Source organism: Arachis ipaensis, chromosome B06 (assembly GCF_000816755.2).
Source record: "Arachis ipaensis cultivar K30076 chromosome B06, Araip1.1, whole genome shotgun sequence".
In the NCBI taxonomy this organism is placed as follows: Eukaryota; Viridiplantae; Streptophyta; class Magnoliopsida; order Fabales; family Fabaceae; genus Arachis; species Arachis ipaensis.
In genome coordinates this window covers 136,301,057-136,315,724 of record NC_029790.2, presented here as the reverse complement: position 1 = coordinate 136,315,724, position 14,668 = coordinate 136,301,057, and the positions used below count along the sequence as shown (strand labels likewise).

Sequence of the window (14,668 nt, the reverse complement as noted above, 5' to 3'; positions counted from 1 at the left end):
AGAGAGTATAACCTAATCACATTAGAGCCAAGGGACCGGCCAAGACTGGAAAATCTCAATATATGTTTTCATTTCTTCCGCAAATTAAAATGTTACTTTTATTCCAACCATATATTGTATTTCAGTGAAAAGAAAAGAATGTTTGTTTGTTATTAACAAAGAAATTTGTGTGTTCAACTACCATTGCCGGCTAATACATTTTTACTGTCATTTAGGTGACGTGTCAAAGCTCCAAATCATTGCAGAAGGTATAAATTTTAGCAGCTACTCAAATAAAGATGTTAAAAATATTTTTTATAAAAATCTTTATGTTAAAAGTGTACTTTATTTATTTAACCACACTTTACAAAAAATAACATTTTTAAAACATATTAAAATAAAAAAATAACACCCTTACCATGTTTTTTAATAAATTTTCACTGATTGTTTTCTACAGATTTTGCATATGGATTTTTGGCAGGTAAAATGTCATTCCGTAGCGTATTATTTAGAGTTGGACGATTTTATTTTCCCATCCAATAATATTCTCTTGGGATAAAAGCGAGCCGGTAATAAATATGTTATTATTAATGTTATGTGCATAAAATTATATATGTTAAATTAAATTAAATAATTTTGTTTATTATTTATGTGGCATTACCGGTTAAATTGGTCTATATTTTTGTATTTACATAGGATTTAACAAAGTGACTGTCAGATATACCGGAGAGACAATTTCTGGAAAAAAAAATGTAGTAGCTGCTATTAAGATAGGTGCATTCACAGGACGGTTTCTAGTGCCATACATGATCCTCAAATATGCATTAGGTGTTATGTTTTTCTTTGCATTGTTGATCTACACATATCAAAGAAGACATATATCAATCTATGAGAATATTGAAGGCTTTCTACAAAACAATACCCTCATGCCAATAAGGTATTCATATAAAGAAATAAAGAAGATGACATCAGGTTTTAAGGAAAAGTTGGGAGAAGGAGGATTCGGCTCAGTCTACAAAGGACGGTTAATAAGTGGTCCCTTTGTAGCCATAAAAATGTTGGGTAAAGCTAAGGCTAATGGTCAAGAATTCATCAGTGAAGTTGCTACAATCGGTAGAATACATCATGCCAATGTGGTGAGGTTGATTGGATTCTGTGTCGAGGGTTCGAAACGCGCTCTTGTATATGAATTTATGCCGAATGGTTCTCTAGATAAGTTTATTTTTTCGAAAGTGGATAGTGTATCATTGACTTACCAGAAACTTTTTGAAATATCTCTTGGTGTGGCTCGTGGTATAGCTTATCTGCATGAAGGTTGTGACATGCAAATTTTGCATTTTGATATCAAGCCTCATAACATTCTTCTTGACGAGAACTTCATTCCTAAAGTGTCAGATTTTGGTCTTGCAAAGCTTAATCCTCTTGATAACAGTATTGTAGCTTTGACAGCAGTAAGAGGAACAATTGGTTACATGGCTCCAGAATTGTTCTACAAAAATATTGGAGCAGTATCTTACAAGGCTGATGTCTATAGCTTTGGAATGCTTTTGATGGAAATGGCAAGTCAAAGAAGAAACTCAAATCCAAATGCAGAGCATTCGAGCCAATTCTACTTTCCATTTTGGATATATGATCAATTGGCTCGGAAAAATGATGAGATAGAGATGGAAACTTTGATGCATGAAGAAACGAGTGAACTAGCAAAAAGGATGTTCATAACTGCATTGTGGTGTATACAATTGAAGCCAAGTGATCGTCCTTCAATGAATAAAGTGGTAAAAATGTTAGAAGGGAATGTTGCAAGCATTGAAATGCCTCCAAGGCCTTCATATTATCCAAATAATATGATTCACAGGGATTCTGAGATTAATTCAGGAGTAACTACTTTAAATAACTCTTCAGGCTCTTCAGGTTTTGACGAGGAGGAAATTACAACCAATGGTATGTGAGTGTTTTCTCGTTGATGACCAAAGCAATTTGCTTTTTTGCAATCTAGTTTCTTATTAAGTAAAAGGACAAGTATAACAAAGCAGAGGTGATATTTTTCTACACTGTGTTTTTAGTTATATTATGTGCGGCACGCTTTTGTTTATTAAAACCAATTGAATGATAATTTGATCACTTCGTTGTGGGCATGTGCGTATTAATATTGTTATTTTGATAAAATAAGTTAAATATAAGTGTATAACCTTTGTTTAGAAAAATGTTATTAATACCCCTTTCTTTAGAAGAGTGATATGTGTACTTGTGGTTGTCAAGACATGATTTATAATACAACATTTGAAACTGGTAGCATGCATGCAGGTGAATATTAATAGCAGAGAAGGAGAAACACAAATAATACTATGTAATTTTACATGCTAGTAAGTTTCATATGGTAATGGTAATTAGAACAAATTTTTGCTAATTCATGTGTTACATTATTACTTTCTCTCTTTACATGTGGAAAAAAGATACTAATCTAAGTTTAATTAATGTGTTTAATTAAGTTTCGGTAAAAAAAAAAGTCTAATCAAATCTTTATTAGATACGATTGATGTGTTTAGTTAAGGTTCAAATTTAAAAGAGTAAAGTATCATTTTTGTCCAAGGTTTGAGGTAAGTTCCAAAGTTGTCTCTAATATTTTAATTGTCTATTTAAGTTCCTAACGTTTCAAAATTGACTCAATGTTATTCTGTCATTAGGATCCATTAATAGAATTGACGGCGGCACAAAATTGATACATAGAACTAAATTTTAGTTTTATCCTTTAATAATATCAATTTTTTACTGTACATAGTATTCAATTATTTTTTAATCACATCTAAAGAAATTATACTTAATCACATTATTTTTATTCTTAATAAATTTATTTTTTTAATAATTTTATACNNTTTAGAATAAAAATAGTATGACTTAGATATAATTAAAAAATAATTAAATATTATATAAATAAAAAATTAATATTATTAAAGGATAAAATTAATACTAGAGCTAGAATAGGTTCTTTTGTTGGATAATCTTCATTGGTTATAATTGTAAGTTTGGTTTGTTCTCTTTATGCTCTATGTATGATAATTATGTTGGATTTACAATTCTGATTAATTAATAATGTTGACTAAACAAACAAACACACACGTACTGACGTACAACTTCATTAAAAATTTTACTGTCTTGACTCGTCCTTTTACTCAATAACTAAGAAACAAGATTGTAAAGAAGTAAACCATGTTGGTCATCAAGCAGAAAACTTTAACAAGGATTCGATGTACTTTCCTCCTCAAAACTTGAAGACACATAAGAATTATTTGAAGCATCTACTCCTGAGGAGTCAACTTCAGAATCTCTTTGAATCACATCATTTGGACAATATGAAGGTTTTGGAGGCATTTCAATACCTGCAACATCTCCTTCTAACATTTCCACTACTTTACTCATTGAGGGACGATCCCTTGGCTTCAGCTGTATGCACCACAACGCAATTATAAACATCTTTTTTGCTAACTCACTCCTTTCTTCATCCATCAAAGTTTCCATCTCAATCTCATCATTTTCCTCAGCAGCCAACTGATCATAAATCCAAAATGGAAAATAAAATTGACTTGAATGCTCTGCATGTGGATTCGAATTTCTTCTTTGACTCGCTATTTCCATCAAAAGCATTCCAAAGCTATAGACATCAGCCTTGTAAGATACTGCTCCAATATTTTGGTAGAACAGTTCAGGAGCCATGTAACCAATTGTTCCTCTTGCTGCAGTTAAAGTTACAATACTATTATCAAGAGGATATAGTTTTGCAAGACCAAAGTCTGAGACCTTAGGAATGAAATTCTCATCAAGAAGAATGTTATGAGGCTTGATATCAAAATGCAAAATCTGCATGTCACAACCTTCATGTAGATAAGCCATACCACGAGCTACTCCTAGAGCTATCTCAAACATCTTCTGATATGTTAAAGATATTCTATCCTCTTTAGAGAAGATATATTTATCCAAAGAACCATTCGGCATGAATTCATATACCAGAGCATGTTTTGATCTCTCGACGTTAAAACCAATCAACCTCACCACATTGGCATGATGTATTCTGCCAATTGTAGCGACTTCACTAATGAAATCTTGACCGTTACCCTTGGCTTTACCTAACATTTTTATGGCTACAAAAGGCCCGCTTATTAACTTTCCTTTGTACACTGTACCAAATCCTCCTTCTCCCAACTTTTCCTTAAAATTTCTTGTCATCTTCTTTATCTCTTTATATGAATATCTTATTGGCATGAAGGTGTTTCCTTGCAAAAAATCTTCAATGTTCCCATAAATTGATATATGTCTTCTTCGGAATGTGTAGATCAGAAGTGCAGAAAAAAATATGACACCCAATGTGTATCTGACGAGTATGTAAGGCACTAGAAATCTTCCTGTGAATACTCCTATCTTAATAACAGCTAACACATCCATTTTAGAGAAATTTTCACCAGTATCTTTGCCTACCACTTTGCGAAATCCTGTATAAATATATATATAATTTACGTGAAACAAGTTATTTATAGCCATGTCCTAACCAATGCAAATGAACGTTTGTTTTTAGGCTAAGGACTATATTGCTAACAGTAATGTTATTCATCCAAGGATGGTTTAGTCTTTAAATATAAGAGAAGAGTAGTGCTAGGGAGCCAATGGTCTAAGTGTATAATGTGACTAAATCTTTGCCTAATATGAATAAACTGAACATCACTCATACTATTCAGAATAACCATCTGGTACTGGAATTCACCAAGGATCGAACTCCTGACCTTTCAGTTCTAGAGCTTTAATACCATGTCATGTACCACTCATTCCAAAAACTTCAACTAATGAAAAAAGGTAACACTAATGATTATATCTCTAATACTCCCTAAACCTCCATTGTACACATTGTACAAATATACCATTGGCTCTCTAGACTTTCTCACTGAACACATACCGTTCTAATTATAAAAATAAAAGAGAAATGCTATTTGTACACCAAAATCATCCACTAGAATCAGCCACTAATATATTTGTGTATAAATACATGTGTGGTTTAATTTATTTTCAATGTGTATTTGTATTCTAACATATATTTTATACCGGTGGCTGATTTTAGTGGCTGATTTTAGTGTACACGTAGCATAATCCAATTTTTTAATTATTCATGTTTTCTGTTTTTGAGAAACAACTTCCAAGCTTGTTTAATTTAAATTAAATTGAATATATATTTCGAATTTTTGTAAAAGAATGTGTAAAACTTTCTATTGGGTGTATTTGTTTCAAAATTGTTAACGTCATAGGATATGTTTAATTTTGCATATGTCTCAGCAGTGCATACATGCAGAGACACAAAAATAGATATAGATAGCGAGATAATTTTATTTTTATATTTAGAACTGTATGTGTTTAGTTATATAAAACTATTTTAAACACATAGTATTTTTAATTTTTTATACGCAGTAACCAAGTATTGGTGATTATTTTTGTATACATATAATATAATTTTAAAAAAATTTACAAAATTTCTTTATCGTATATTTAGTTAGAAAGAACAAGGTTGTGTAAACTTCTTCTAATTAAATATTGTAAATTAAAAAAATATTCTTAATTTCTCATAAAAATTTCAGCTTTCATATCAAAGTAAGAGTCAGATTTGATTGGCTTTTAAAATACTTATTTCTTTTATCTTTTTAAAAAGATCTANNNTAATTTACTTTTTTAATACAAATATTTTTTAAAAAAATTATATCTAAATAGGTTTAAAATTAAATAATTTTTTTTCAAAAAAACCAATCTAATCTAACACTAATTAAAAGTAGAAAGAAAAGGTAAATGATGATAATTGATAAGTTGCACATCATAACATGACAAAATCTAATCATATGAACTACATGAGATCTTTCAAAATTATACTACTACTAGTCACCAAAAAAAAAAAAATTATACTACTACTCAAATAAAGTAGCAGCAGATTGAGCAGATGGTTTGTCAATCAACTAGGTTTCCAGCGATGGAATGAGTTTTTAAAATTTAATTTGGATACTTGGCAATATGCTTTTGTGCTCGTACATGTGGCTTCAACCTTAAAAAAATCTTCTGTAAAACAAAAAAACCCTTAAAAAAATATCTGTTAACAAATTGTTGAGATTATTGTGTTTTGGGTTATATGTCCCACGTCGATAATTAAATTAAATANNNNTAGATACTTTTATAGTATATTATTATAATATTGAATTTACTGTCTCTTATACTTTTGATGAATGAAAATTTACTATTTTATCACTCATAAAAAATAAATATATAAGTTAAAGAATGAGATTTACCTTTCAAAATTCCATATGCAAAATCTGTAGAAAATAATCAGTAAAAAATTAGACACATGATAAAGATAATATACTTCCATTAATGCAAAAGAAAATAATAACAAATAGAAAATAACTTTTATGAAGTGATAACTAACAAGCAACAGTTTATTAAATTGTATTATTTTATGTTTGAGTTCTAATCTTCGTAATGCTTAGAGTTGAATACCTAAGCTAATTTCCTTGACAACGATTTTTCTTTCTTTTTTTTTTTCTTGGGTGAAGACAACCCAATTTTAAGTACATAACATATTTACACACTCTTCACATTTTTATCATATTTTTTTTCAATTAAAATCTTTGGGTTTGAACTCTAGACCTTTAAAATAGAGTAGAAAGAAAAAATATGTCAGGTGAGCTAATTAAAGCTCATTGGCGGATGAAGACAACTTGAACGAATATAGTTCTATTCATGTATGATTTATGGACTTTTTTTCTTATTTTTATGCAACCCAATCCGACTTATAGGCCTTTCAAAATAGAAAAGTATAAGTAGATAATAAAAATATTAAACAATATGAATAATAGATATATCGGATGTTCATTTTACTAGGTGTACGGATGGTTATTTTAATATTAAGATTTAGATAAATAATTTAGAAATGTAATGTATTTTTATTTAATTAATGGTTGTTCATGTTATTCAAGATAGTCATTATTTATCTAGCACTCCTCTAAAAAAAAGGCCTAAAAAATTAAAACAACACCGGAAGGGATAAAAATTCATACCTTTTGCAATGATTTGGAGCTTTGAAATTTTTCCTAAATCACAGTAGAAATACATTAACTCCCTAATTTTGAAGATATCATAAATGCAAAAATAATATTAAATTCAAAAAGAGAAAAATGAGCTAGGATTTACATAAACCTTTTAAGTTACAAAATTACTTTCTAAACCTTTCAATGTAGGATTTCTAATGAAGATACAAACATATAATACAAAGTATTAATAAACCTAATAATTTTTATAAGCTAATAAATATTGAAGAATAATAATCTAAAATTATCTTATTTAACTTAATATTTATAATTTTAAAAATATTTGATAATAAAAAAAAATCAGTAAAAAACAGTCATAACTTGTCTTATTTAGCATTTATTAATTGTTACAACAATTAATAAATGCTAAATAAGACAAGTTATGACTGTTTTTTTTTGTCTATCTAGCATTACATGATAAAAAATAAAACTTACTGCATTGGACTCCCGTTGGACTGCCACAGAGATCCGTGCAAATGAGTCGTTGAGCGGTTTCGTTGAATGAGCAAAGATCGAGCTCCTCACAAGTAGATGCACAAGCACCGCCCAGCATCCAAGAAAGATCAAACCCGTAGCTGAGCCTCCTATGAATTTCACCGTATGACAAGTTTCGCTGTGGGGGACCAAGAAAGGATGAGGCAGCAACCATCTTCACACGGCAATCATCTCTTAATTCAACCGCCTTCAATCCTCCAACGACAGCATAAACATGATGATTACCTTTTTCAATGCAAGGGGCAGTGTCCATGAATCGTGGATCGTCCTTGATCGGATTGCTGCAGTTCAAGAAAATCACGTGCTCGAATACTCTTATTAAGTCTTCCTCCATTGTCGAGCCATTGACAAAAACTCGATATTGAAGGGTTCCGTATGGTTCATTGACGCCTTTGGAGACCTGGAAGGAGTATCCGTAACTGTCACTGAAATTGGAACGGGATAAAGAATAGCGAGGAAGGGTAGAACAGTCATTCTCTGAGATGGCGGGATCTACAAGCCGGATCGTGAAGTTGTTGTAGTTTATTGCCTCAACTTGGTAACTTTTACCGGGAAAAAGATATAACAGCGTCCTGTTATTCTCACAAGACAACTCATACCTCGGATCCCCACAGGTTGCGGGATCATCCTTCAGCCGGAAAGGATGTTTTACGTTGCTGATTTTGCCGCAAGAGGAAGGCCTACATGCTTCTCCGTTATCCTTCTGATTAGCTGCGCAAGTTAAAATTTGTTGCAATAAGAGTAGCGATGAGCAGAAGAGGGCTTTTCCTCCGCTCATCATGATTGATGTATGTGTGAGATGCTAAACAAATTTGTTGAACACCATGAAGTATAGACCATGTGGTAAGGGCAAAACTGTCTTTGCATTAGTCAATACTGGTATAATATTGACTTGGAATAAAGCAATTTGGTCTTACTAGGTATATTAATTTATGGAAAAGTATAAGGAGCTAATGGAATATTTGTTCAATGTGTACAATGAAGGTTTAGGGAGTATTAGAGATATAACTATTAGTGTTATCTTTTTCTATCAGTGTAAGCTTTTGGGATGAGTGATATCATGACATAGTATCAGAACTCTAGATCCGAAAAGTCAAGAGTTCGATCCTTAGTGAACTCCAAAATTAAACATTCCTAGATGGTTATTCTGTATGGACTCATTAATTTCTCCCTTGCATCCGTTTTTTCTAGGATTTATAATTGTGTTGTTGGCGATTTCTATGAAAAAGTTTGTTATTCTGTCAAGTGTCAACAGAAACAAAATTTCTCCCTTAACTTGCTTGCCATAACGACCATGGCAGCATTATTGCTGCTGCTGCTTGTGAGTTTGAATCTGAGCATAGGAATTTGCTATCACGATGGGGATGGTGATGATGATCCAGTTGGATGTCCCGCGCGTGTGTACTGTTCAGAAAACAACACCAATATTCTTGAGCTGCGTGGCTCTTCTTCTTCAGTGAAACTCCCCATCCGTCACATTAATTACACATCAAAAACTTTACAAATTTATGATCCCAAACACTGTTTTCCAGAACTCTCTCTCAGACTCGATTACTCATCATTTTATCCTTTCCGATATATTAAACATTCACTTGTTATCGATAGTTATTCTGATTCTCTAGAGCCAACAAACTGTACTTTCTTTGATTGCTCTTCAGGTGTGCCTGCAAACATCCTCATCGGAGGTCTGTTATCTTGCCCGATTTACAATTCTTTTGATGAGGACGATGTCGTCGAGTCCAACCTTGTATTCTGCACAAAATTGTCCCGTCATGTCTTGCCAATTTCCGTGTGTAACAATCGGACACGGTGGAGTCCATTAGACTTTGGGTGGTCAACAAAAACTTTTAAGAGTGGATGCTTTCTTGGTTGCAACAAATCCAACAAGGGAACTCAATCCAACAAGGGAACTCAACTCTATAAATCCATTTTTTTACCCCTTACAGGTCACAAACTTAAACTTGGATTAAACATCATTATTTTGCCAGCTTTTACATTGACTTTTGGATAAATCCTTTTTTCTTCTTATTACTAGAATAAGTTATTCTATTTGCATTGGATAGACAAGTTTAAGCATTTTGTTGTGGACCTAATATGATTGATTTTAGTAGGTATATCCATGACAGTGTCTATATAATAGCATTCATCCTCAAAGTGCTCCAGGAGATGATGGTATGACAGCAAAATTTTTTCAAAGCTTCTGGAACATATTTAGTGGTGATGTGTTTCGAGCAGTTAAGAGCTTCTTTTCAGGGGGCAGAATTTCTTGAAGGGTTTTAACCACACTCAGATCTGTCTTATTCCCAAGATTTCTGATACTAAAGATATGACTCAGGTAAGATCAATAAGCCTATCTTCAGTCTTTTACAAGATTATCTCCAAAATATTTGTACATAGGTTTCAGGGTATGATGAATAGACTAATTAGCCCTACTCAGAGTGCTTTTATTAAAGGCAGATTAATCTCTGATAATATCCTAATTGCTTACGAGTGTATGCATTACTTGAAGAACAAAAAAAAGGGTCTCGAAAATGAAATGGCGCTAAAATTAGATATGAGTAAGGCATATGATAGGGTGGAATGGCACTTTCTTTGGTTTATATTGGAGAAGTTTGGTTTTGACTCCCGATGGATCATGTGGATTCGAGAATTAGTGACAACTGTTTCTTATTCTGTTATTGTGGAAGGACAACCTTATGGTTTCTTCAAACCAAATAGAGGTATTCGACAAGGAGATCCTCCATCCCCCTATCTTTTTCTTTTTTGTGCAGAAGGTCTCTCCTTCTTGCTACACAAGGCAGAACAAAACAGACTAATTCAGGGTCTTCAGATACATAGGCGATGTCCCAAGGTCAATCACCTCCTGTTTGCTGATGATTCCATTTTATTCTGTAAGGCTAATCTTGAAGCATGTTTAAATATCCTGCATTTATTGAATTCTTACGAAAGCATGAGTGGCCAGAGGGTAAATCTTAATAAATCTGCTGTATTCTTTAGCCACAACACTCCGTCCACTACTCGTACACTACTGGCTAACTCTATGAATATTAATCATATTGGGGCTCAGGATAAATACCTTGGTTTGCCTTCTACAGTCTCTAAATCGAAAAAGGCTTCTTTTAGTATGATCAAAGAAAAGGTTCGGAAAAGAATCCAAGGGTGGAAGCGCAATCTTCTTTCGTCAGGTGGTAGACACGTATTGCTTAAGGCAGTGGGAGAAACTATTCCTATTTATACATTGTCTTGCTTCAAGTTGCCTGATTGTTTAATTTCGGAAATTCACTCTACTTTCTCAGTTCTTGTGGGGACAAAAAGATTCTGAAAGGAGGATGGCTTGAATTAGTTGGGACACTATGACTCGCCCACGAAAAGAAGGAGGCCTTGGATTTAAAGATCTCAGAATCCAAAATCTGGCGCTTTTAGGCAAACAGTTTTGGCGACTTGTAACACAGCCTACTTCCTTATTATCCAAAATCTTAAGAGGTAAATACTTTAGCAATGGTAATGCTATAACGGCAGAAATTGGAGTCTTACCTTCTTGGGGATGGAGGAGCATACTGAAAGGCCGAAAGATTGTTGAAAAAGGTCTTAATTGGGCTGTGGGTACTAGTGAGAATATCCGAACCTTTGAGGATCCTTGGCTGCCTCCTCCGTATCCTTTAATGATTTTTGACATGCCAAATAGACAGGCTATTTCTGAGTTGGTTCAAAGAGTTAAAGATCTAATTACTGAAGATAGAAATTGGAATCAGAATCTCATTCAAGAATTATTTTCCCAAGACATTGCAAACAGGATTTTGTCAGTTAAAATTCAGCAGAGTAGGGACAAATTGCAATGGGATTTGAACAAATCCAAGCAATATGATACAGCTTCAGGTTACAGAATTGGCTATTTATTTTACCATCCGCCTCTGGAGCTTTGCCCTAATTATATGCAGCAGAAAAAGCCGTGGATTGATCTATAGAAGTTGAACTTGCCTCACAAAATTAAGCTATTTATCTGGAAAGCTCTTCATGGCCGACTTCCGGTGCTTGCTCAGATTCATCACCGCATCCCATCTATATCACCAATATGCCCTTGCTGTCATGAAGCAACGGAAACAGTCACTCATTGTTTGATCGATTGCTCTAGAATTAAAGACGTATGGTCTCAGAGTTATCTTCGTGACTGTCTTCCCTCTCAGAGTTCTAACGACTTTTGGACATGGTGGACTGCATCAACAGAGATACTTAACCCGTTGAAGAATGCTGGCCGTAATCCTCAATTGCTTGCTATCATTTGTTGGAACTGCTGGAAAGCTCGCAACCAGTTGATTTTTGAAGGTTCTACTTCTATACCGTCTGCCATTCTAGCAAGCTCTGTCAAGTTGCTTCGTGAAATCTAAAGAACTCCCAGTTTAGGTCGTCATCTCCATGAGACAAGCCCTTAGTTGCATTCAATTTGATTTATCATTATTTCTTCTTTAAGATTTTTCTTCGTTTTTCGACCACGCACCGTTGGATGAATACCTTCAGTGTAGTGTTTTTGGAAAATCCCCACCTTTTATTATGCTGTCCTGCTTTTGGATATCTTTGTATTTCATTTTTTAATAATTAATGAAATATAACCTATTATCTTTGGAAAAAAAAAAAGGTGAGTTCTTTGGTAGCATAATTTTAATTGGCTAAAAATAACTATGTGTTGACTAACAATGTGTTTATAATGGCATGCAGGTGCAGCTCTCCTGTTCTCAACACTGGGTGCCTTGTATTATATATATTGCTATTATAGAAGCAAAGGGGAAGATCAACAAAGAGTTCAAACTTTTTTGAAGGACTATGAGGCATTAAACCCAACCAGATTCTCTTATGCTGATATCAAGAGAATTACTAAGCAGTTTAAGGACAAGTTGGGTGAAGGAGCTCATGGAGCTGTCTACAAAGGTAAATTATCCAATCAAATTCTGGTTGCTGTAAAGATCCTCAATAACACAGACGGAGATGGGAAAGAATTCATAAATGAAGTGGGAACTATGGCCAAAATCCACCATGTCAACGTGGTTCGCTTGCTTGGATATTGTGCTGATGGATCTCACCGCGCTTTAGTTTATCACTTCTTCCCCAATGGTAATCTCCAGAGCTTCATCGCTCCGTCCACCGACAAAGAAACCTTCCTTGGATGGAACAAGTTGCATCAGATTGCTCTCGGCATAGCTAAAGGGATTGAATATCTTCACCAAGGCTGTGATCAGAGAATTCTGCATTTTGATATTAATCCTTACAATGTCCTGTTAGATCAAAGTTTCACTCCAAAAATTTCAGATTTCGGTTTGGCTAAGTTATGCTCCAAGAATCAAAGTACAGTGTCCATGACTGCAGCCAGGGGAACGTTAGGCTACATGGCGCCTGAAGTTTTCTCCAGAAACTTCGGCAATGTATCTTATAAATCCGACATCTACAGTTATGGGATGTTATTGCTTGAGATGGTTGGAGGAAGAAAAAATACAAATGCGAGTCAAGAAACATTTCAAGTTCTATATCCGAATTGGATACATAATTTGCTTGAAGGAGATGATACATATATTCCAATTGATGATGATGGAGATTTTAGAATTGCAAAGAAAGTGGCAATAGTGGGACTATGGTGCATCCAGTGGCACCCGGTTCAGCGTCCGTCCATGAAAAGTGTAGTTCAAATGCTTGAAGGAGAGGAAAGCAAGTTGAAAGTGCCGCCAAATCCTTTTGAATCTGCAGCTGCGACTACTTCAAGTGCAATTATTCCAGCAAGACGTCTGAATTTGGAGTTGGAAGTAATCCCAGAAGCAGACTAGTTTGATTTAATAGTATATTATTCGGAGTGGATTATAACTAACGAATCATTTAGTTATATCAAATAAATTGCAGTATTAGTATATATATTTGTTCTTAGACATCTGATTATAGAAAAAACATAATGAGGTTATCAATCATTGAAATATTTGTTATGTGTACTTGTGGTTGTCAAGACAAGATTTGTAATACAACATCTGAAACTTAGTTTGCGAGACTGGTTATTTCTGGTATGTACTTATGTTCGTTCCCACTAGTTTAAGGGTGAAATTTGTTGATCACATAAATTATGAAAATTATTTTTTAAGTTAATTGTATGTTATGGTGAGATTGGTAGCATGCATGCAGGTGAATATTAATAGCAGAGAAGGAGAAATTAAACACAAATAATACTACTTAATTTTACATGCTAGTAAGTTTCATATGGTAATGGTAATTAGAACAAATTTTTGCTAATTCATGTATTACATTATTACTTTCTCTCTTTACGTGTGAAAAAAGATACTAATCTAAGACTATTGAGCAGATTAAAACAATCAGCTATACATGACCTAAAATAATTATTTGTAAATTTATTTGTAACATTACTAAATTACGTCAGATAATTTTTTCCCCGTAAAGTTTTAAAATTAAAATTGAATTTACGGTAAAAAGAATTGTCCAAAATTTTTGCACGCTAGCTCAAGTAGACAGCAATAAGGCCCCACTGAATATAGTAATATTCTTATTCTTGTTTTAATCTTTTAATTAATAGAAAATTGGAAATAGTAGAGTTTTCAATTTGGATAGTGAATGCTGGAATAATTGCATAACTATTCAATGCTTACTTGTCAAATACTCGCTGGGACATACAAAATCTGATTTTTATTTATTAATCAACGTGTTAACATAAACGACTAGTCATCATCATATTTATGGCACATATTGTCATATTCACAAGCATTTCGTAATTTGGGGTAGAAATTACTTGAGAAATTGTTTATAAACCTCCAGAACAAGAATCTTTATTCCTTTTTTATTTTATCAATTGAAGAAAGTGCTGAATTTTCAATAAAGAACTTAAGAGACGTACTAACTAAGGCATTTGAAGAAAAGGATGCAGCCACACAAAAAGGAGAAAATGATAATTCTGTAACATATTGACAAACATTTCCTAACGTGTAGTTTAGGATAGAAATTAATCAATAAATTATTTATGAACCTTAATAATTTCTGTTCTTTTTTAGTTTTTATATTACGTTATAGAATGGAACTATACAATAAAGAAAAATAAGAAA

General features: G+C 33.1%; 4 protein-coding genes across 5 annotated transcripts in view; 3 read left to right on the top strand and 1 right to left on the bottom strand.

The window, feature by feature from the left end:
* The window catches only part of LOC107647792 (rust resistance kinase Lr10-like), a 3,250-nt gene extending 1,181 nt beyond the window's left edge, over positions 1 to 2,069 (top strand). Inside the window, exons 2-3 of one of the 2 annotated variants that reach the window (XM_021105367.1) lie at positions 216 to 248; positions 437 to 775. In XM_021105367.1, coding sequence (XP_020961026.1) covers positions 216 to 248; positions 437 to 522 — 119 coding nt within the window. In that variant the 3' untranslated portion in view covers positions 523 to 775. The other variant, XM_016351841.2, reaches the window with a different exon arrangement.
* Positions 3,112 to 8,395, bottom strand: LOC107647791 (rust resistance kinase Lr10-like). The gene is made up of 4 exons (XM_016351840.2): positions 7,524 to 8,395; positions 7,059 to 7,091; positions 6,291 to 6,314; positions 3,112 to 4,463 (listed from the first exon to the last, which is right to left on the bottom strand). Exons 1-4 carry the CDS (start codon positions 8,362 to 8,364, stop codon positions 3,211 to 3,213), a joined length of 2,151 nt encoding a protein of 716 aa, XP_016207326.1. The 5' UTR covers positions 8,365 to 8,395; the 3' UTR covers positions 3,112 to 3,210.
* Positions 8,722 to 9,594, top strand: LOC110263869. Its single transcript, XM_021105738.1, has one exon. The coding sequence runs from the start codon at positions 8,722 to 8,724 to the stop codon at positions 9,592 to 9,594; it is 873 nt and encodes a 290-aa protein (XP_020961397.1).
* On the top strand, positions 10,425 to 13,571 carry LOC107647790 (rust resistance kinase Lr10-like). Its single transcript, XM_021105737.1, has 2 exons — positions 10,425 to 10,434; positions 12,297 to 13,571. Exons 1-2 carry the CDS (start codon positions 10,425 to 10,427, stop codon positions 13,391 to 13,393), a joined length of 1,107 nt encoding a protein of 368 aa, XP_020961396.1. The 3' UTR covers positions 13,394 to 13,571.

What these genes read in the sequence shown, in the direction of transcription:
- LOC107647791 (XM_016351840.2), bottom strand. Translation starts at nt 8,364, where the DNA reads ATGATGAGCGGAGGAAAAGCCCTCTTCTGCTCATCGCTACTCTTATTG. An exon ending in TCCAACGGGAGTCCAATGCA is followed by an intron (nt 7,092 to 7,523) that starts GTAAGTTTTATT and finishes ACTGTGATTTAG; the next exon opens with GAAAAATTTCAAAGCTCCAA. An exon ending in TGCATATGGAATTTTGAAAG is followed by an intron (nt 4,464 to 6,290) that starts GTAAATCTCATT and finishes ATATTTATACAG; the next exon opens with GATTTCGCAAAGTGGTAGGC.
- LOC110263869 (XM_021105738.1), top strand. Translation starts at nt 8,722, where the DNA reads ATGGTTATTCTGTATGGACTCATTAATTTCTCCCTTGCATCCGTTTTT.